This window comes from Syngnathus leptorhynchus, chromosome 21, assembly GCF_054491065.1.
Source record: "Syngnathus leptorhynchus isolate UIUO chromosome 21, UIUO_Slep, whole genome shotgun sequence".
NCBI classification, from domain to species: domain Eukaryota; kingdom Metazoa; phylum Chordata; class Actinopteri; order Syngnathiformes; family Syngnathidae; genus Syngnathus; species Syngnathus leptorhynchus.
Window position 1 is genome coordinate 4,952,351 of NC_141215.1, and position 20,571 is coordinate 4,972,921.

The 20,571-nt window shown below is 45.1% G+C and overlaps 2 protein-coding genes across 4 annotated transcripts in view; one reads left to right on the forward strand and one right to left on the reverse strand.

Annotated features, from left to right (window-relative positions):
* The window catches only part of tbc1d22a (TBC1 domain family, member 22a), a 71,776-nt gene that overhangs the window by 48,355 nt on the left and 2,850 nt on the right, over positions 1–20,571 (reverse strand). The window contains exons 4-5 of one of the 2 annotated variants that reach the window (XM_085902275.1): positions 9,418–9,575; positions 4,403–4,483 (exon numbers count right to left, since the gene is read on the reverse strand). The gene's annotated coding sequence lies outside the window, so the exon portion shown is untranslated. Of the gene's footprint in view, positions 1–4,402; positions 5,850–9,417; positions 9,576–20,571 lie in introns of those variants that run through there. The other variant, XM_085902277.1, reaches the window with a different exon arrangement.
* Positions 99–14,222, forward strand: cerk (ceramide kinase). Of its 2 annotated transcripts, none has more exons than XM_085902278.1 (13): positions 99–905; positions 5,629–5,742; positions 6,442–6,567; positions 7,567–7,692; positions 8,281–8,347; positions 8,544–8,689; positions 9,273–9,347; positions 9,412–9,582; positions 9,946–10,051; positions 10,213–10,277; positions 11,392–11,594; positions 12,644–12,840; positions 13,196–14,222. In XM_085902278.1, the coding sequence occupies exons 1-13, from the start codon at positions 764–766 to the stop codon at positions 13,302–13,304; spliced, it is 1,647 nt and encodes a 548-aa protein (XP_085758404.1). In that variant the 5' UTR covers positions 99–763; the 3' UTR covers positions 13,305–14,222. The 2 variants fall into 2 exon arrangements, with proteins under 2 accessions (XP_085758404.1, XP_085758405.1); XM_085902279.1 differs by having other exon boundaries at positions 552–905; positions 9,430–9,582; positions 13,196–14,164.

A 20,571-nucleotide genomic window follows, 5' to 3' on the forward strand; every position in this document is an offset into this window, starting at 1 on the left:
ATTGGAGCTTTGTTGATAAAGCAAAAAGTGGTGTCAACAATCAAATGGGAGACCACCAGCATTAGGAATTTAGCAGAAAAAAAATATTTTGAGTCAAAATATACAGGCCAAAACATCATTAATGTATTGTTGCATTAGTAAAACGTAGTAATAGCACAGGACTCAGTGTTGTTTTATTTCTATTTTGCAGAGTTAGTAGGTTAGTATTTTTGTTGTTGTAGGTTTTAGGAGCCCAAAGCAACTTTATCACATTATTTTTCCACAGGGGTCTCAAATTCCAAGCGGGACTATATTTTGCAATGGTATTACACCTCCTGAGGTTACCATATCATGGGGAAAATATAAAAACAAATGTTTTATAAGTTTGGGGGGGGGCCTAGTGGCAGGGTGCCTCGTTGCCTTGGGTCATGAGAGCTTATTGTGCTGATGTGTAGAATTTGTTTCGCTGTCAAACTCAAGCCAATGAATACTCACTCGGTCCCTTTCCTTAGTTTGGTTTATTCTACACAATGGGATACACAAGCATTAACAACACATTATAGGGAGTTGGTTTATGAGTCTGATATGATAGTGGCTCAACAAGCTGCACTCTGAGGTGTAGAAACTTTTTTTTTTTTTTCTTCCTGGTGTGAATCACCTCTTGCTTGTACAAAATCTTTGAGCCAAACGAGTTCCCCTGACAGCATGAGACAAGACACACAAAACCGCATGTACTGAGAGAGCTCAGCCTGTTATGGTGGCAGCTGCAAGCGTTGACTGAATAATGGATAATGGCAGTATAGTGTTGTTGTCAGACCTTTTCCACAAGTACGGGCAGGTACAGGTGGCTCTTTATCGGGATTTTCTTGCATGGAAGGATATTAAAAAGAACTGGAGGAGAAGTTCTGGCAGCACTTCCCCAACGGGTAAGTTGACTGTATGTACCTCGTAGGAACTTATATTTATTTTGCATATTTGTAATTGTATGACATCATCCATTATAACAACCTCTACTAAAAGTTTATGACATTTACGGGGTGTGCACACTGATGCAACCACATTGTCTCACTTGTTTTGTTTTTGACTTCACCTCTGTATCGTATTTATTTCTCAAATCACAAAAACCTGTGATTTGAACAGGGGTGTGTCGACTTTTTCCATCAATCCAGCTATCTATCCATATTTTTAAAATATTTTTTTTAGATACGAATCTTAATTTATTCGTAGTTATTAATAATCTTCTGTTTTTTGGGGCACGCCCCATCAAAGCAAACACGAGTATTAGCAGAAGGGTTAATGTTTGCTCATGTAAACGAGTTCCCCAGCCCAAGATCATTGTAGCGTATCCGGCGGGGCAATTATCGTTGGTACACTTCACTTTAAACCTGGCCATTGACCTTCTTCAAAGTGGTATCAAGCGCCCGATAATATGCCGCCATAAACACTTCTTTTTATTGAACCAATGTTCCAAGTTGGTCACATCAAAATGTCTCCCGGTGATCGTTGCGACCGGAGCGTGTCACCGGGAACTTGGAGGTGGGACTCAAAACTGGAGACAAATTGGATCAAAGTAGTGGCATGGCGCCTTAATAGTCTTTAATGGGGGTAGTTCTACTCTAATTTCTTTTTGAGGGGAAAATTGGAAATGTGTGATATAGCGTAAATACCTTATGGGTATGTTAGCAAGGTTCTGGCTACATGATTTGAAATAAAGAATTCAGCAGTGCAATGAGTCTAACAAAGGTCATGTGAGCATGAAACATATTCACTTTCCATTAATGCCAATGGGATTTTCTTTTTTGCAGCGGTCTTATTCTAATTTGTAAAAAACATCCCCGAGGACATTTGTCTGCTTTTTTCAAGATACAGGATACTGTACTAGTTTTATGCCCAGCGTTTTGGAAGTAATCCTGTTTGGTATGCAAATGATGAGGGGGGGTTGTTTTTGTCACATTGAATATCCCAAATGCGTGCATCCAAATGACACGGCTGATGGATGGAAAAGCAGATACGGGTTTAACCAGAGTAGGACAATTACTCGCAGATTGTATCATCGGGGGAATCGCGTCATACGTTTGACACGACAGCCTGACTTTGGCCTGTTTCTCATGTTTGTCCTCCCCTTCAACCAAACATCCAGCGCGTGTAAACATCAAGAAGACTCGTTATGAGTCGTAAACATCACTCGCGCGTCGTGGCTACGGTCCGCAACGGCGCTGTTGACATTTAAGTGGATTTTCTTGAATCAGAGCAGCTGTCAATCAAATGTAGGGGCGGGTTTGGGAGGTGGGGGGGGTTTAGCCTGAGTTTTTATTTTAACACACAATCCACAGCTAACGTTCGTATCATGCCGTGAACCTTCCGAGGATATTGAATGGAAGCTACCACCTGGTAGGGAGAGCTTTGAAAAACTCTCGAGGCTTCAAATCACTATGCGAAGTGAGCGACGTTACCTCGGGGGGGGGGGGGGGGGGGTCGAGATATTTGCTTTATACAGATCCGGTGCATTCTAGTTGCATAATCACTTCGCTTCAGTATTACCTGTTTTGGCAACCACAACAGGTAGAGTAAGTTTTCATTGGACTTATTGTCTGTAGCCGCGCAAGTTTAACCACATTGTTTGGCTAGGCCGTGTTTTTTTTTTTTTTAGGAACTGATGGAGCAGGTCGATCTGGAAATCTCTCCACGACTAACCAGCTGTAGCTTAAGCACGCGAGCGAGCGAGCGAGCAACCGACGGCGCTCCCGTTACACCTTCCACCTTGCCTGTCCTCTCGTCTCCATCTGTTTGCCTAAGCGCCGGTCGAGCGAAGCCGGGCGGCCTGTTTGACAGTCCGCTGCCAAGTGTACCCAAGCAGATCTAACGCTTTTGTAATCTAAAACCGCCGCTCAATGCACAGCCCTGTCCGTATGTAAAGAGACGGCCGCAGAGGGATATGGTCTTTGGAATGCCAGACAGCTGGAGATTGGGTAAAGCGCCGGTTTATACCGCATTACGGGCCTTTTTTTTTTTTTTTTATTGCCGTGATTGTATTTATTTACCTGCAGCAGCTGGGGTCAATAGACAGAGGAAGAAAGCTAATTACACAATGAATCAACGCAAAAGGGTGGAGACCTTCCGGCGGCGGTGCATCGCTATCCTCATCATTCACATTTTAGCACTTTTTTTTTTTGTATGGATGTCCGCATCACTTATCTTGTCGCTCGCACGCACGCGGCTTGGAGGCAGATACGTGAAAAAAAGGAAAATGGCAAGGACTTCAGCGACACAGCGAGCGGCGGCTTTTCCTTCAACTTGCGCCGGCTTGCTCTCCAACACGTTGCTGGTACCAACACGCAGTGGCGGAAAAGGGATTACATAGCCATCCACTGTGTACAAGCGGGGGGCGGACAGGGCATGGGAGTGGAGTGGAATATCAATATGTTTTTTTTTGTGTGTGTCAGGCTGAAGGAAGGTGTGACGAGACAAGCCTTCTTTTTTTTTTTTTTTTTTATGTTTATGTGAGGAATTTTGTCAGGCGGTGTAGCTTAAAGCACATCAATTGTGAGAATGCCGAACGGCGCTCTTACGGCGGTCGCAATTACTCCCAAATGTATTCTGAGTCCCATTCCCAGAACATAAAGGTCCTCTTTGTTTGGCTGTTATAAAATAGCACTTTTGTCTTTCTTAATTACCGTTCGATCACATTGGAGCCGACATTCAATGCGACACGACAAATTGCCGTATGTATCTTTTTACGGGGAGAGTTACGTCATATGCTTTTTTTTCTATTAGGGAATCAAACAACTGGATTTTTTTTTTTTTTTTTGGTGTTGTCTAACATTGCAATGATCTGGCTCATGTGACAGGATGGGAACAAGAAGCCTGAGGATTTAAATCAAGTGCGGTCCCAATGAAGACAGATTAGTGGATTACATTCATTGTGAGAGCCAACGTGGAACGCGCCAACGCCTCGCTTACATCGATACCGCACCGATAGCTAGTCCCGTTTACAACCTACTTTTTCAGTCTGAGACCAAGAATTTATTTTTTGCCATAATCTCTCTCCACGGGCACACAAACACATCCCGCTTCCTCAAAAAACTTGACATTGAGCGGCGAGGCGACCTATTGAGCTCAAAAGCGCCACACTGAGCGGCGCGGCGTGAATAGGAGACTCGCTGTGGCCCGGCGCCATTACTAAGATCCTTTCGGAGCACAAAGGGAAGGATGTCAGAGCGGAGCGGAGAGGATCTGGGCCTTGTACGGCCGAGGGGCTTAGAGTGTAGCTTAGAGGACTTCGCTCGGCTCCGAACTTGGGCAAATGTGCATGTGGAGGGGATGTGTTCTGGATGTGTGTGTGTGTGTGTGCGCTGATGGGATTATTGTGGTGCGCATATCCAAGTGTGTGTAAAAAAATATATACTGTATTCAAATTACTCACCCAAAATCAGCTCTTATGGAGTGTGATGTCACTTGTCGCTAGGCAGAAAATACTCCTTTGGCGCTTTCCTCTTGAGTGTCACTTTAAGACAGGGAGGAGAAGCATTATCGGCGCTATCGGAAACATGATAACAACGGGCGAGATAACACGTCACTCACTTTAACTTATCTTGTATGTTTACTCTGATTATTTTCCACCATTAATCATCTACGTTTGCTTATCATTTCCACTCGCGTCGAATTAGGCGTCGGCATATGCGTGCGGTTTTCATTTCGTTGCCGTATAAATTGAGGAAAAGCGTAATTGAGGGTAATGCAATCACATACGCGGCGACGGAATTCCATTGACATTATGTTGAAATTGCCCGAGTGAATGTCGTATTACCGCCGCGCCGCCGTCTCCCTCAAGGCCATCACTCTTCTGCCTGTTTGTCAAAGTGTGAATATCGATGGCCGTAAACTTATTCATGCCCGCACGCCGCATCATCTTTATTTGAGAACGAAATGAAATCCCATTCCTGGCCAGACTCCCCGGAGAGAAATAATATGTCGCGGCGTCCGCCCGCCCGCCATCCATTTGGCCATATCAACTTCATAATTTGGGGAGGAATAAATACGCCAGAGTTGAAGAGGTCACTTTAACTCCACGCCAGTGACGTCTTTTCCCCCATCACTTAGTCAAGCTGCTTCCGAGTTGGGAAAAATATAAAACTTATCCCCAAAACTCTATGCAAATGAGCTTTCAAGTCCCGGAAGAGCGATTTTTTTTTTTTTTTTTTTTTGCTCTCAACATTTTGCAGGAGTTTTTAGGAACATCTGGCAGAGTCTCCCTTAAAATAATGAATTGGCAAAAAAATTGGCAGCGCGACGCCGCCCTTAATTTCCACGCTCGCTTCCTTTCAAGTTCAACATTAGTCCTTATTAAATTCTTTGATGTAACCCGCCAGCAAGCGAGCCTTCCGTCTGGCTCTCCACGGACTTGCGGAACGGGATCGCGCTCTACTTAAAAAATTCTTTTAATGACCAGGGCTGCCTAACTGATGGCATCCCTCGGGTTTTTTTTTTTCCCCACTACCTGTACATTTCTTTTGCTCTGGGCCCGCCCGTCCATCACAATCCAAGCAGCAGATGACTAGACAAAGGGGCAAATGTGAAATATTTCCCAGCGAGGTGGGAATACGTAGGTGTGAAAACTCATGTCGTGTTTATGAAACCGTGTTATTGCAGCTCGCAGCCACGCCGTGCACGTGTGTGAAATTATCGCCGCGCACAAGACGGACACCGGCGACCAGACCAAGGCCACGTCGAAGCACCTTCAGCTCAATCCGCACGCGTTCACAGGTATTGGGAAAAACTTTTCAGACCACGCTGCTTCAATGTCACGGGGAAAAAAAAAAAAAAAAGAATGAATGCGAACGTTCAATCTTCTTAATGCTAAGCCCGCAAACGGCTGGGCAGTTATAAAGGCAATACATTAACAAGAATCTAAAGTAGCTACTTTGTAGATGGGGAAGTCGAAGATATCAATCAGCCATTAGATCGTCGCCAAACAAGATGATCGGATTAACGTAACTCATTGGAGCGACTACCCAAAAGAAAGGACTCAGCTAATGTATGCATTAAAGCTCGCCATCATATTTTTTTCGCAAAAAAACTTGGCACGTCACATTCCCACTTAGGGCTATAAGAAAGATTTGCCGCCCACTCTTAAAACATTTATCCAACTCAAACTACTGATAAAAGAAATGCTCAGCAAGTCAGCCGAGCATTAAAAACGCTCGGCGTGCACATTTTTCAGCCTGTGACGACTGTAAATATTCCGGAAAAGTTTTGCCGCGGGAGATTTTGGCAGGTTGACCTTGGCGATGAGGAAACAGTCGGCGTGGGAATGTTTTAACCCAAAAAAAAAAAAAATCCACTATTGTGATTCATATCTGTGAGACAATATAGAGTGGAAAAAAAAAATCATGATGACTCATGTCATTTATGACGACGCCTACGCGTTGATGACACTGATTGTGATCGTTTGTTTTGATGCAGTTTTCTACGTCAGGAGGGCGACGACGGCTCATCAGTGGCGATGTGACGACGTCACTTTTTACAGCGACAACCTGGAACTTTGCAGTCACTGGATCCAAACCATCAATGATCAAGTGTCAACGCAAAGTACGAATGTGAATGCAAAGTCTTCCCGTTCGGCAAAGCGGGGAGGCTAATACTATCCTTGGAAAACATGGATTTCTTTCTTTTGTCGACGTCCCCGAGGGAAGTCCCGAGGCAAATCTGGGAAAGAAAAGCTCAGGCGTATAAATGGCGGCATTGCAATTGAGATCCTGCTTTATTTTCTAAACTGCACAATTCGCAGATCCCCATAGATGGCGCCATTGCATTCTTTTACATTTTGAGATTAGCACAGTTTTTGAGTAGAAGATAAATATTAAAATTAAATATGTTTGTGGCATCACAAAATCAGAAACCTTTTTTTTTTTTTGCATTTTTGGTCAGGAACCAACCGACATTTTATTGCTGACAGTGCTTTTTCTTTCCTGTGACAAACGAGATTGAGAATGATTTTAAAGTACGTAACTGATGTTGACGGGTGCTTTTGTCAACACGTTTTATTTCTGGATGGATAGTCAGTCGTATTGGACGAAACTTTACTCTTAAAAGGACTGATTGTTAACGTGCGTTCATTCGTTTTGCAGGTGACAAGTCTTGGCGGGGCCCGCCCGCTCTTGAGTGCTCTACCGTTGAACGTTTTCCAGCGGCGTAATTACATTAGGAACCACAACGTGGAGGACATTTTGAATGTTTTACTCGCTTGATTGGATTCCGTTTGAGTCGTGACCGCACCTCAATCCCGACGCGTTCATTTGCAATTCCCGCGACGGGCTCGTCGTATCGCCGTTTGTCGTGCGTGAGCCGGGCCATTCCGTGGGCCATAAACAAGCCATTTAGCATTTTCCGTCTGGACGCTTTTTGCAAGTTTTATCACCAAATGATGCAGCGCCTCGCGATTGCTTCGTACACCCCTCATTATTTCTCCGGCAGGCCCGTTTGAAAGGTTCTCTTGTTAATGAAAACTTCATCAAGCTGATGTCAAAGTGCACATTTGTTTAAAAATCAAATCAAAAAAGATTCATCTTCATACGTTTCTCCCCGCAGCCAATCGTCCCAAGAGCCTGCTGGTCTACATCAATCCCTTCGGCGGGAAGCGGCAAGGGAAGCACATTTACGATCAGAAGGTGGCGCCGCTGTTTTGCCGAGCCTGCATCGCCACGGACGTGATTGGTGAGCGGCTATCGTGAGGTGTACCTTAAACATTTCAATAAAAAATGACTCTCGCCGGCCGCCCGTGTCGGCGTGAAGAGGCTTGCGAGAATATGATTTGGCTTATGGCGGCCATTAATCATGCCAGCACCTTAATGGAGGCGCTGATAGCTGATAAGCTCGGGTATCCAAACACATCTATTATTCAATAAGTGTTTGCAGCGGCTACACGTAGTCGGCGCTATTGATGGGCCGTCGGAGTGAATACGCTTTGCTCTGGAGTACCGGCAAGCCCGCTTGCAACTCTTTTATTTGTGTTGTTATTAGAAGGGCGCCACGCAGATTTACAGTTGGAATTTTTGTTTTATTTTTCTGGGCTCCGAGACCCCTTTTGGGGGCAGGGATGATATACGACCCCCGAATTAGGTTTTCTTGTTGTTGCTGCTGCTGCTGCCCGCACGCTTCCACTTTTGTCCCGTACATCAATCTGTGCAACGTGGGTCTAGTAAATACTTCAAATTGCGGTTCTTTTTCTTGTCTGCCGGTTATTGTCTTTTCCTTGTCATCGGGCTAATCGGAAATGACTATTTTATTTATTTGTCTCCATAGTTACGGAGCGAGCCAATCATGCCAGAGATCATTTGAAAACAGAAGCAAATTTGGAGAAATATGACGGGTGAGTCCTTGACAGAAGATGATGCTTTTAACGTGTCAATGGGAAAAATATCTGCCTATTATAAAACATTTAGCAGGAAACTGCACAAAATGTTCTGCCCACTGCAAATGTATTGTAATTATAATTTCATTCAAACGTGTTCCAGCTTACACTGCAAACAATTATAATACAAAAAGTCTTCTGTTTATGTTTTTAGAGTGGTGTGCGTGGGCGGAGACGGGATGTTCAGCGAGATCCTACACGGGTTGGTCGCCAGGACCCAAATGGAGCGCGGCATTGACCCCAACCCGCCCGACGCCCGTTTGGCGCCGTGTTCCCTCCGCATCGGGATCATCCCTGCAGGTGAATCCGCGTCGACACCGGCGTCATGAGGCGCTTGTGAGAACTGACGCGTTCAGGGGCCTACGTCTGTATCGGATGACGGCTAAATAACTCGATCGCGCTGCGTTCCCGCATTACCATGGCAACAGGGCAGGCGCTCCCACCGGGGGCTCGAGTAGGGTCGGTCACCCCAAGGAAAAAAAAAACTCCCATACTATTATAACCCTATTTTGTATGACGTATGAAAGCTATCATATTTTTTAGCTCACATTGTTTTTACAACCTTTTTAATGGTCAAAGACGATAAAAAATATGTACATTTAATCGTACCCGATGGGGCTTTTTTGGAACATACTGTGACAAGACATTAAGTATTTTTCTTTTAATGTGAACATATGGCTGCTCGTCTAAATACGAAAAGATAAATGGCCCCGAACGTACTTTTATGGGCTTGTCGAATGGGTAGTCGTCTTAAGTGTACGCTTAACATTTGACTTTGACAGCTTGGGAATGTTTCTGGTCGGAAAAAAAAAAAAAGAAAGTCATTTCGATATGTTACGCTGAGGGATTAAAATGGACGCCTGTTATGTTGTTATTTGAACAGGCTCCACTGATTGCATCTGCTTTGCGACGGTGGGGACCAACGATCCCGTTACGTCCGCCTTGCACATCATCGTAGGTGGGTGCGACTTTTCCCGACTTTTTTTTTTTGTCACGGTTGAATAACAATCGCGGATGTGAAGACTCACCTTTGTCAACAGGTGACTCCCAAGCCATGGACGTGTGCTCGGTGCACCACAACAACACGTTCCTCAGATATTCCGTGTCGTTGCTGGGCTACGGATTCTACGCCGACATTCAGACTGACAGCGAGAGGCAGAGATGGCTGGGCCCGGCTCGCTATGACCTGTCGGGTAACAAAAACAACAATGGCCTCTGTGAATGAACTCACTTATCTGAACTGTCTTGCCCCGCTGCCCCAAAAAATATTTATATATCCGATAATATTCAGCCATCCAAAACAGGGTTTTTCGAGGTCAAGCGCAAATCGGTAATCGGCATCCTTTTTTTTTTTAGCAGCTAACCTGATAAGTGAACCGCATCCCGGGATGCCAAACAATGCGGGCTCTCACGCTATTATCATTTCAGCCAAACGAGAGCAACGGCAGCACAATTAGCCACTCCAAATTGTCTTTTCAGCTCTGAGAGAAGCCGACAGAAGGGTATCGGCGGCAATTCTCAAGGCGCGCTCTTGTGTTTTGTTTTTTTTATTTCAGGGGTAAAGACCTTTCTGAGTCACAATTATTATGAAGGCACCGTCTCGTTCGTTCCGGCTGAGGACAATGTGGGCAACCCCAGGGACAAGGAGCAGTGTCGGGCCGGGTAAATAAAACCAAACACAATACAAGAGCTGATAGCAAACAGCAATCATAGAAGGACAGGAGCTCTGATGTCCAATCTTAATGGAGGCAAAATAGAACACAATGCTTGTTAAGGCTTTGAATGTGACCACAATGTAAAAGCGGGTCACACTTGTGTTGCAGGTGCCGCGTTTGCCACCGCCAAACCTCGTTACAGGAGACGAGCAATGACGAGCCGTCAGACGCAGGTAAAAAAAAGGTTTTGGAATCATAGATGAAATCTAACCGCCATTATGAAAAACTTACGGAAACCGAACCGAGGAACGGAATGAAGCACATTTAAAAAAAAAAAAAAAAAAAACTCATTTGCGTTCACAAATTATGTTCCTCATTTCTACTTTTATACTTTAATTAGAATTGTTTTGTACAAAGGCCTCGGTGGGCTTGTTGTCACGAGGCGTGTTATCACCTCGCAAGGCGCTTCGGCGGAGTGACTTTAATGAATCGTTTAGAAGTCTGCGATCACGTTTTCGCCGCCGCTCGTTTTGATAAGCTGACAAACAAGGAAAAAAAAATAATAAAGGAGGGGGTGATTCTCAGAGGAACGTCAGTGTCTCGTCAATGGAGGTTTATAACGAGGAAATGGAGCTCACTCTTCCGTTTGCTGGACTTCTTTATTTGCGGTGAAGTTCACACCAAGTGGGAATACACACTTGTCAATAGTACAGACTCGGTTTAATCCACTAAAAGAAGATACCCGCACACTCTGGAGCTGACTTGCGTCTCTCCTACGTCAACAATAATTACTTGTCACTGAGGCTAAGCTTCACGACTTTATAATTACAAAAACCGAGTTATTATGATGTCAAGATGTGTCAATTGACTTAACGGCACATTTCCACACTGTAATTAGTTATACTTAACGCAGTTCTACGAGCCTTTTCCAGTTAGTTACTTAGTTACTTGCTCTTGTCGCACACTTGACTTTTGTCGGACTGTCAAGTTGATTACGACTCATGAGGTTCTCAGGAAATGGAAAAGGTATCAAGGAGAGCGACACAAAAGCTAACACAGCAATGACTTCAAGGATGTTTAAGTGCTTCCGAGCGGAGGCGGTTTGAGTTTGAAAGGTGCCTTTTGCGTTGGATACAGCAAAATCATTTACTCGATAGCATCGCGCTTGAGTAAAAAAACAGCCACGGAAATGTAAAACTCGATACGAGCCTGCGCGCTAACGTCGATGCTGAACTAATATCCGTATCGCCCCTCCCAACATGGCCGCCACGTTGGCTCCTTCTTTAGTCTGCTCTAGTCTACTCTAAATCTGTTGAAATAAAACTGCCATTTTGTTTTTCTGTCTAGTCTTTGACACCTGGACGGAAATCCGCGGGAAATTCATCGCCATCAACGCGGCTAACATGAGCTGCGCGTGTCCCCGCAGTCCGCAAGGCCTGTCGCCCTCCGCCCACTTGGCCGACGGCACCGCCGACCTCATCCTGGTCCGCAAGTGCTCCCGCTTGGATTTTTTCAAACACCTCCTCCGCCACACCAACAATGAAGACCAGGTAGCCTCCTGTCAATCATTTTAGGTCCGCCCGCCCACTCGTTGCGCTAGCGGCTGACTCGGCAAACGCCGGTTCACTTAAGTTCGAGTGCCCTCACCTACGTGTCGTAAATAACCTTCACCCGGTGGGCCCGTGGAGATGCCGCTAATGGCTGCATGGGTGCGATGTGGAACATAAGAACCAGACTAAGGCCCTCTCAGGATAGCGGTGGAACTTGGGCGATTAGTAATTATTACCTCAGGAAGTGGATCAACTGTGCAGCTGCCTTGGTCAAATGTGCTTAAAGTCAACACAAAGTCAAAGAGTGAAATCAATATTTGGGTTGCGAGGCGTTATATGGTTCAATTAATATCGTCACGTCCATTTTTTTTTTTTTAAATTGTTTCAGTCGTCGTGACGAAACGAGAACAATTGCAAAACAATTCTCTGGCATTTTCTAACTCGGTGTTTCCTACTCGAATAAACGAGACAGGCCGACGATTCAATTCGTATCAGTGGCGATGTTCGGTCGAGCGGAGAAAAACAAAAAGTGAAAAGCCACTAAGCGTATTCATGGCCTTGTCACAAAGACTTTTAGGCCGAGCGTCCGGCGTGAATACAAAGCGAGAGCGCCGTCATAAAGTGAGTTCGATGTTCAAATAAACGGCTGTCACTTTTTTTTTTTTTGGGAGGTGCACGGACAAGAGCGGGCGACAGGAAAGAAGATGAGAATAGAGAAAAAGTGGCATCCCGTGAAGTTGGAGAAAATTGTTTGCGGGGCACGAGTGAACCTTTTGGCGACGCTGACTGAGATGAAAAGGGAGACTGACTTTTTAATGCGTTCTCTCTCGTTTTTTTTTTGTTTTTTTTTCACCCCGCCGTCTTCTCGCTCCTCTGATGCTGATTTGCTTTAATGCGCCTCCATTTTACCTTCCTGCTGTTTTTGTAAACGAGCAGGAAAGTCGGAGAAACTTTTTATTAAAGAATCACCGGGGATGTGTTATAATATAATGGGGGGGGTGAAATTAACTTTTTTTTTTTTTTATCTGGGATTTGTAATTTGTCCGCAGTTCGACCACTCGTTCGTAGAGGTCCACCGGGTGCGCAAGTTCCGCTTCCAGCCCCTTCACAATGAGCCAGTGTCGCTGGAGGACCTGAGCGGGCCCCAAAAGACAGCGGACGAGAGTCCAATTTGCTCGCGCAACTTCGCCTACAGCCACTGGACGTGTGACGGCGAGATCCTGCCTTACGTCGCCGTCCAAGTCAGGTGCTGAAACTTCAGAATATATGAAGGTCAAATGAGGGAAGCGACTTCTGTTTCACACGTTATTGTCCTCCACTTACGAGGCGCTGTAATGATGCTAATTTAACAACCCTCCCCGTCTTTAACATGTACTCCCTTTTAATTTAGGGGGGAAGTTTGTGCGTCTATTTTATCACCTAGCCGGCGTGAAAATGGAGTTTTTCGAAAGGGCTGTTGTTTTGAGTCTGATTAGCTCGTATGGATCACAATTGTCGAAGCGTGTCCGCCCCATCTGTCATGTCAGAGGGTGCGCCGCACGGGCGATAAAACCACATGAGATGGAATCGTTAAACGACGTGTGCGTTTGTTGTTGTTGCAGTGTCCAATGCCAGCTGATCAGACTGTTTGCCCGCGGCATCGAGGAGAACAACCGCAACCAAACGCCGCTGTGGCTTCTGGAAGCAACAGCACACCAATCTGTGGACTGAAAGTTAAGCGGGATAGAACTTTGGCGGGGTCATTATTAGCAGTTCCAGCCTGAAGGAGCCATAAGCGAAGATGAAGGCTATTTCCCTCTTACGGAACAACAGAGGAGATAAATTTGAAAAACGAAGTAATTTCCTTTTTTTTTTTTTTTTTTGATGACGACAAAAGAAGAAAAAAATGTTTCATCTGAGATCCAAGCGGGACCAGATGTGAGTCAGGAACTCTTGTAAAGAGCCCATCTGATAGACTAACAAGGCCCCGATGATGTATTTTGGATAATAAGGTAAAGTGGTTGCTAAGTGGAGTTTGTGTGTCTCAGCGTTGAGGAAAAACCTGTGGCTCCACTGCGGCTAAAAGCAAAGCCAAGCGCTGCCTCGTTTCGGCTGAAATGAGTCCAAATGAGACATTTTTGCTGTCATTAGAGACTTTTTTGCTCAGATGTCAAGCTGGTCTTGATGTCTCTGCGGAAAGGTTACGGAAAATTTGAAGACTATTTTTAGTTAGCGTTTATGCTACTGTTGTATCTTCACGTCTCGGACCCAGAGCCAATCAAAGGTTCTTTTGCTTTCCCGATGGAAATAAAGTGTTTGACCTTGAAGTCCACTGACTCCTATTGAGTAACTAAATAACCAACACATCATTATTTATATATCGTGCTTTCCCAACAGCTGCAACAAAATTTAAAACAGCAGGGGGCACAAAATTGAACCCTGCGGAACACCATATTGAGATAATATACTCCGAAGGGTTAAATAAAGGCAATCCTAAAACCTTGTTGTCGGTCAACTGTAACAAAACATGTGAAATAAAAATTGCTTGCCAAAGTAAACAACTGAGTAGCTCAAAAAGGCATTAAGACTTTTATTTCCTCTTCCTGCTCATGTTGCCCATCTTGTTTAAAAACGAGTTTCTCCAATCCGGTGCAAAGTAGGAGATATATCACTGACTGGACAGATCATTAGGTAGGCTTGCTAAATAGGAAAACGGAGTAAAGTAGTACACTAAGCAAATAAGAAACATCCTGGCCAGTCTCATTAAATGTGTCATTATGTAGCGTCCGAGCGGACTAACGTGTAAATTTCAGTGACAGATAAATAGGATGGAGGAAGACGAGGAGCTGTATTGATTGCACTGGGCCTCCTGTGAGAGCGCTAGATCAATGATGCTACATCTTCTTGGTCAGGAGCCACTATTCGCTCTTTGCACACGCCCTGCTCCCCTCCCTTCAACCTCTCATACACACTATAATGTACTTGTAGATGCTAAAGGTCAGACTATAAAGATGAGCCTGTGGTATTTCTTTTTTTTTTTTGCATTATAACTGGATTCATTTGTCTTTTGGATGTAGGCAATTCCCTAGCAAAAAAATAAATAAAAAATCAGTGCTTGCTATGTTAGAGGAAAAGATGGACATGTCCTAATATTAGACATGATTGCTGTGGAACCGTATTGATTTTGGATGACAAATGACTGACTGAAAAATATTTTCAGAATTGGCTCACGTCAAGGCGAGATATGTTAATGGTGCGTAATAGCGTTCTTCAGAGGTTATTGTTTTACATCAAAGCAAGAATGCCATTGACTTTGAATGATGCCCGCAAAGGACATTCCAAATGACAGTAAAAGGTCAACTCGGAAGGTTTATGTTCCTTGTTGGCTCAATAGCCAATCCAAAATCCTCAGGGGGAGGACGATGACTACAAAAAAAAATGAGCAGCAATGTTTGCGGTTTGAGAAATATTGAGTAATGTTCTAAAGCAACTATTATTTTTACCTGAGTACAATTTTAGGCTATTCCATCATCAGGGATTATTGTTATTGTAAGAGGACAATCATGTCGGAACGGTTCAAGATGCTTCGAGTAGCCAAGGTCAAAGTTATTATTTATTTGTACCTCTCCACGAGCTCGCCGAACCCTGAGAGTGAGCGAGAAGCCATTACCTCAGCTAGTGCGTCGTTCGCAAACATACGAGAGCCCGCTCATGACTTGTTAATCAGAAAACAAAACGAAACCGCCCGGGCAGCCAGACAAACACACGCACGCACGCACGCACGCACGACGCGGGACTTTTGTTTTCCTGCGCGGCGTCAAAGTTATTGCGCTGCTAATGGTGCTTGAAGTAATTACACTCTCTATTGTTGCTCGCAGGCCGCAACGTGGTCGTCCCGGAGTAGCGCGCACACGCGCGGGCAGACTAACATTCTTGCCCTGAATGGCGCCATTAGCCAGAAGGCATCTGCTGTAGCTCACTCACCATCCAGTGTATGTGGAATAACTCAGCCTGCATAAAAGGGTCAGCAGGAGTAAACATTGTGATTATGACTTATAGCTTACTGGAGCGTGGGTGGGAAAGACTGACTTTTTTTTTTTTTTAACCAAAGCAACAGTGGAGTCCAAACAAACAAACAAATATCTCATTGCTTACTTATAGTGGTGGAAAAAGTGATTGACTAATTGTCTACATTTTCAAACAATCAGACAGACTGTGCCTCAAGTATTCCAAGTCTTCCAGTTAACCTCGAACTTTATTCGGTCACACAAGGTAGATGTGATTCCCGGCTGCCTGTTGGCCTGTGTCGAGGCGGGATGCAACACAATCCAATATTAATGCACCTCAGCTCGGTGCGACTCAAATGTCTCTCGGCGTGAGGCACTTTGTCCTCCAGGAAAAATCCCAAACGATCTCGCCGCTCTCTATTCACCCTCACGGCCCATCCCGGGGGATATTTTGTTCAAGTCCTTTGCTGCCTTCCATCGGTGTGATGTCACAGGCTTGTTCTCCCATCAAGGACTGCGAGTGACTGAGAAGTGACGCGCTGTGCTCCGGAGCGAAATCGCAGCGGGGGATTCGGACAAACAAAAGTGGTCACCTTCGAAAGTGGCTGCCACTGAGGGATGAGTGTGCTGACTGACAGCCACGAGAACGATCTGGATGACTACAAACAAGATGCAAACCATTGGCAATAACAGACATCAATCGTCCTTGACTTGTGAATAAGTTTAAAAAAAAAATCATTTCTATGGCAGAGTCAAATGTTCGTCGACCACTTTAGCCCCACTTCAACACAAAGTGGAAATGGGCTGAGTAGGACACGGTTGAGAGCACAAAACAACCACATGTAAGCCACTAGGAGCAACAGCGCGTGTGTCAGAAACGTGCAGGCATCTCTCACAAATTCACAGGACTTTCACAAATAGCCTTCCCGTTCTCCAATAGGTCCAAGAGTGCCCCCTTCAGGATCACAAAGTGTTTCCACATCCTCCAACACAAACATCTTATTGCATCTTCCTCCATAGGAGAAGCATCCTGTCCTTTTTTTTTTTTTTTTGACTCTTTGCTGAACAAGTGTGGAAAATCCCGAGGTATCGGCACCACGTGAAGCCATTACTAAACGGCAAACACACTCGACGGCTCTGCAAACAGCGGCGCTCGCGGCGCCGACGTCGTGGTGCTGCAGAGCTAACAGACAGGAATCATTACGTGCTTCCGCCGGGACCGACTCTCAACCATATTTGACGAGCACACAGATGAAACTGCATATGGCGCACAGGTGGGGGAGGGGGGGGGTCAAACAATGGCGGACGTACGTATACATAATCGGCAATATCGGCCGATGAATCGGTCTCACCGTACTGCTTACATCACATTCGACAAAATAGTGACATATACATTTAATCGTTCATTTTTATACGTTTCTATTCCGACCGTATGATTTCAAAGCTGCACCCGACGTCACTCGCTGTGTTCTTAAACGTAATTAAAAAGAAAATCGACAGATTCCACCAGATCGGTAATGAGGCTGCACAAGGTGGTTGGATCTTATTACCCCAAAATACAAAGAATAAGTGTGACACAGGTGTCACGGTAAAGGGGACGCCAGGTGCCAGGAGGTGTAGAATCCGGGCTCAAAACACAAGCCAATCTAGAAGACACGTCACCTTTGAGAGAATACACACGTCTGACGCACACACGCACAAGTCACACTCCTTCATTACCATCCTCACAGCAGCCCGTGTTCTAGTCAGGGTGCGAAGAACTAGCTCCGTGACATTCAGGGATATAGGATGAAGGCCCTCGGAGGAGCCTTGCAGGTCATTAAAAGTCAAGGCGGATGGCACGTCGTGCCTGCAGCCAGCGTGCGAGGACCCGTCTTATCGTCACATATGTATTTGCCGCTCGCGGAGTTCAAGGGTGATCGGCTTGAGGGTGCCCGGAAAAGAAGGGGGGGGGGGGAAACGGATGAAGGAGTGAGACAATATAATAATATATTTTTTGTCAGGTATGGATGAATACTAAAATAATCTTATGTGGGAGAGGAATGTGAGAAAGGACTGAGATGGGTGGAAATGTACCCAGCTGAGATGTGAGAGCGCCCTTGTCTCTTTAAAAACAACATCAGTCGACTAGAGAGCAAATTTAAAATCGATTGGGACGGGGCTCAAACTTTTTAAGTCCAGGAGAAAGTCTTCCAAGAAACCGACCTCTCTTAACAAAAATTCACCGATCATTCATCAGTGCCAGATCGCAAAATGAGTCAGACTGCATTGAGCCAATTTTCCGAATGCTCATTTGACTAGTCGCAATGGGTTTGAAAGAAGAGGAAAAAAAAAAAAAGATTATTTTTCCGAGTAATTTGATTTCTAGAAATCGTTTTTTTTTTTTTTTTAATGAGTGATGATGTCGCATGCTAGATACTTGGATCTATTTACAACACAACGACCTGGAGCAGAACTTTTATTCCTATTTTATGATCGTATGAAAATCTGATGCACTGACTGACTCTATTTTTTTTTTTTTTTAATAATCCAGCCCGGATGTGAGCACCATGCCGAGACCGTCAGCACGTTGCCATGGCGTCGGCTGCCGCTGACGTGATCAACCGAGTATGAAACCAACATGGTGACGGGAGTGGCACTAATTGTTAGCTTTGCCACACGAGGGAGAGCCGAGGCATCATTAGGCGAGGCGTCGCAGACACGCTAGCGAAATGTCAAGGGAGGTGCGGGTGGCGTTGCCGGGTAAACGCGCACACACTCTTCTGAACTTTTTTTTTTTTTTTGCCGCACGCTCAATTTGCAGCATCGTTTGCAGCTAAGCGCGGCGTCGGAAGCGGAAAAGGTCAAGGGCACCGTCTTGTTGTTTGTTGCTAACCGAAAAGTACGATGATGCTGCTCAATTTGAAAGAAATGCTTCCTGGGCCACAACATTGGGAGGCAAAGACAAATATGGCCATCAGTGGCTTGGCACACGCTCACAGAGGATGGAAAGAAAATCCGGAAAAGGGGGGGGGGGGGCAGATGTTCCGCCGCAATGGCGGACACGGCAGCACGACGTGTTTGGCGAGGGGCCGTCGGGACGGGAAGGTGCCCGTGTGCCCGCTCACTCGCTGCGAGGCCAAACAGGGCAGCTGCGCGAGTTAGCTAACAGCCTGTGACCACGCTAATTATGAGCCATTCTGTGATTATGAGGCTCTACAGTGGTTCTGCACCGGCCACCAAAAACTTTACGCCGGCTAGACTTGAAGAATAAAAAAAAAAAAAAAAAAAGGGGCTGAACAAAGAACTTGCTGAGAACTTTTTGAGCGAAACAAGCAGCGTCCGTGGGCCGCAGCCCTGTCGGCGCAGAGAAAAGTGCCTGCGAGGTGTCTGTAAATCAGAATCATTACAGCGCTAACCTCCGATCCATCTTCATCCGAGAGCGCCGTGAGAAAGCATGGGCAAACAAGCGGAGGAGCCCGCCTCAAGTCGGCTGTGGAAATGAGGTGGGGCGAGGCCGAGGTCCGCTCGCTGCTCGCCGGCCTCCCACGCCTGAATCCGAGCCCCGCCCAAGGTTGAAGGCTCCCCTTGTGGATGTGTGTTGCGGCGCGGCAATAAGAGGTGACTCGTGGGCCGATTGTGATTTATGTGGTGGTGGGTTCGGGTGAGCGGGACGCGGGCCAGCGAAGGGGAGAAGATGGATCCAAAGTGTGAGCGAAGGAGACAATCTGATTACGGCCTTATACCTCCTTTCATCTTCATCTTCGACACTCACTCTTCCAACAGGCACCTCCTCCCTACACTTATCCTACGCGCCACATGTTGCCATGGTAACACGAAGCTCCAAACACACAGAGATGAATACGTAGGATGTGCCACATTCCAGACAAGATATTTCCTTCTTCCCACTTATAGCTTCATGCTAACAAACAATGCAAAACGCCATCAACGGGCTAACAAATAGCATTTGTCTTGCGGTACATGTAAACAGAAAATACAACAATATTCACTAGCGCATATTCTTTATCCTCTGCAAAGAGTACATCGGAACGATTTTGATAAATAGCATAGTTGCTTTTTTTTTTTCTCCTTAAAGTTACAATTAGGATTTAATATGTGATACATATTGCATGGACTTTTTTTTTTTTTTTTTACAAACACAATTAGTCTTTATTACAACAAAAAAAATGATTGTGGTATTATATATCAGGCTTACCCTAACATAATGTCTAATGCAAGAGTATATCTGGTCATGAAGCGCTACGCTCCCGAGAAGTCAAGCGCACACAATCTTAAGTGCTTTTGAGTTGAATCAACAATAGAAGTCAAGCCTGTGTTTGATATTTGAGAGGAGAACGTCCACTATGTGGAGAGAAAAGGCTAACAATGGTTCCATTTGCTTCTGGGCTGTGGAACAACGGCAAAGAAAAGAAAAATGGTTTGACACGTCCACAATTTACACTGTTCCAGAGTGATGGGCACACGATGTTAAGAAAAGACAATCAACACACCTTCCCTGACTGATATGAGACACATTTCATATTATTTGTATTTTTTCCCACATGTTACAACACTGCCATCCAGTGGCGGTATGAGGAAATGGCAAAGAAAAGCCCTACTTTTGGTAAATGACTTCATTAAAACAGGGGGGTTGAATTAAACTTAAAATAAACAGCAAATATGTTGGTGGGGAGGGGGGGGGGGCGTATGGTCAACTGACGAGATCAATTAAAAAAAATTCACATCCAGAAACAAAACGTAAAGTTGTCAAGTCTAATTTTCAACTAATTTCACCAAACTTAATAAGATGGTGAAAAAGGTCCCCAGATAAATTTAGACAATAATGTACGAGTCGCATTGGGGGCGACATAAGTAACAATGTAGAAGTCCCATTAATACGTTCCATTATGTGAGGACAAGCACGCTGACTTGGAATTATTCTCTAATGAATGCAAATTAGCTTAATTAATGACCTCATTAACATAACTTCTTGTGTTCGATACATCACAGAG

What these genes read in the sequence shown, in the direction of transcription:
- cerk (XM_085902278.1), top strand. Translation starts at nt 764, where the DNA reads ATGGATAATGGCAGTATAGTGTTGTTGTCAGACCTTTTCCACAAGTAC. An exon ending in TGATCAAGTGTCAACGCAAA is followed by an intron (nt 6,568 to 7,566) that starts GTACGAATGTGA and finishes TTCTCCCCGCAG; the next exon opens with CCAATCGTCCCAAGAGCCTG. An exon ending in CATCGCCACGGACGTGATTG is followed by an intron (nt 7,693 to 8,280) that starts GTGAGCGGCTAT and finishes TTGTCTCCATAG; the next exon opens with TTACGGAGCGAGCCAATCAT.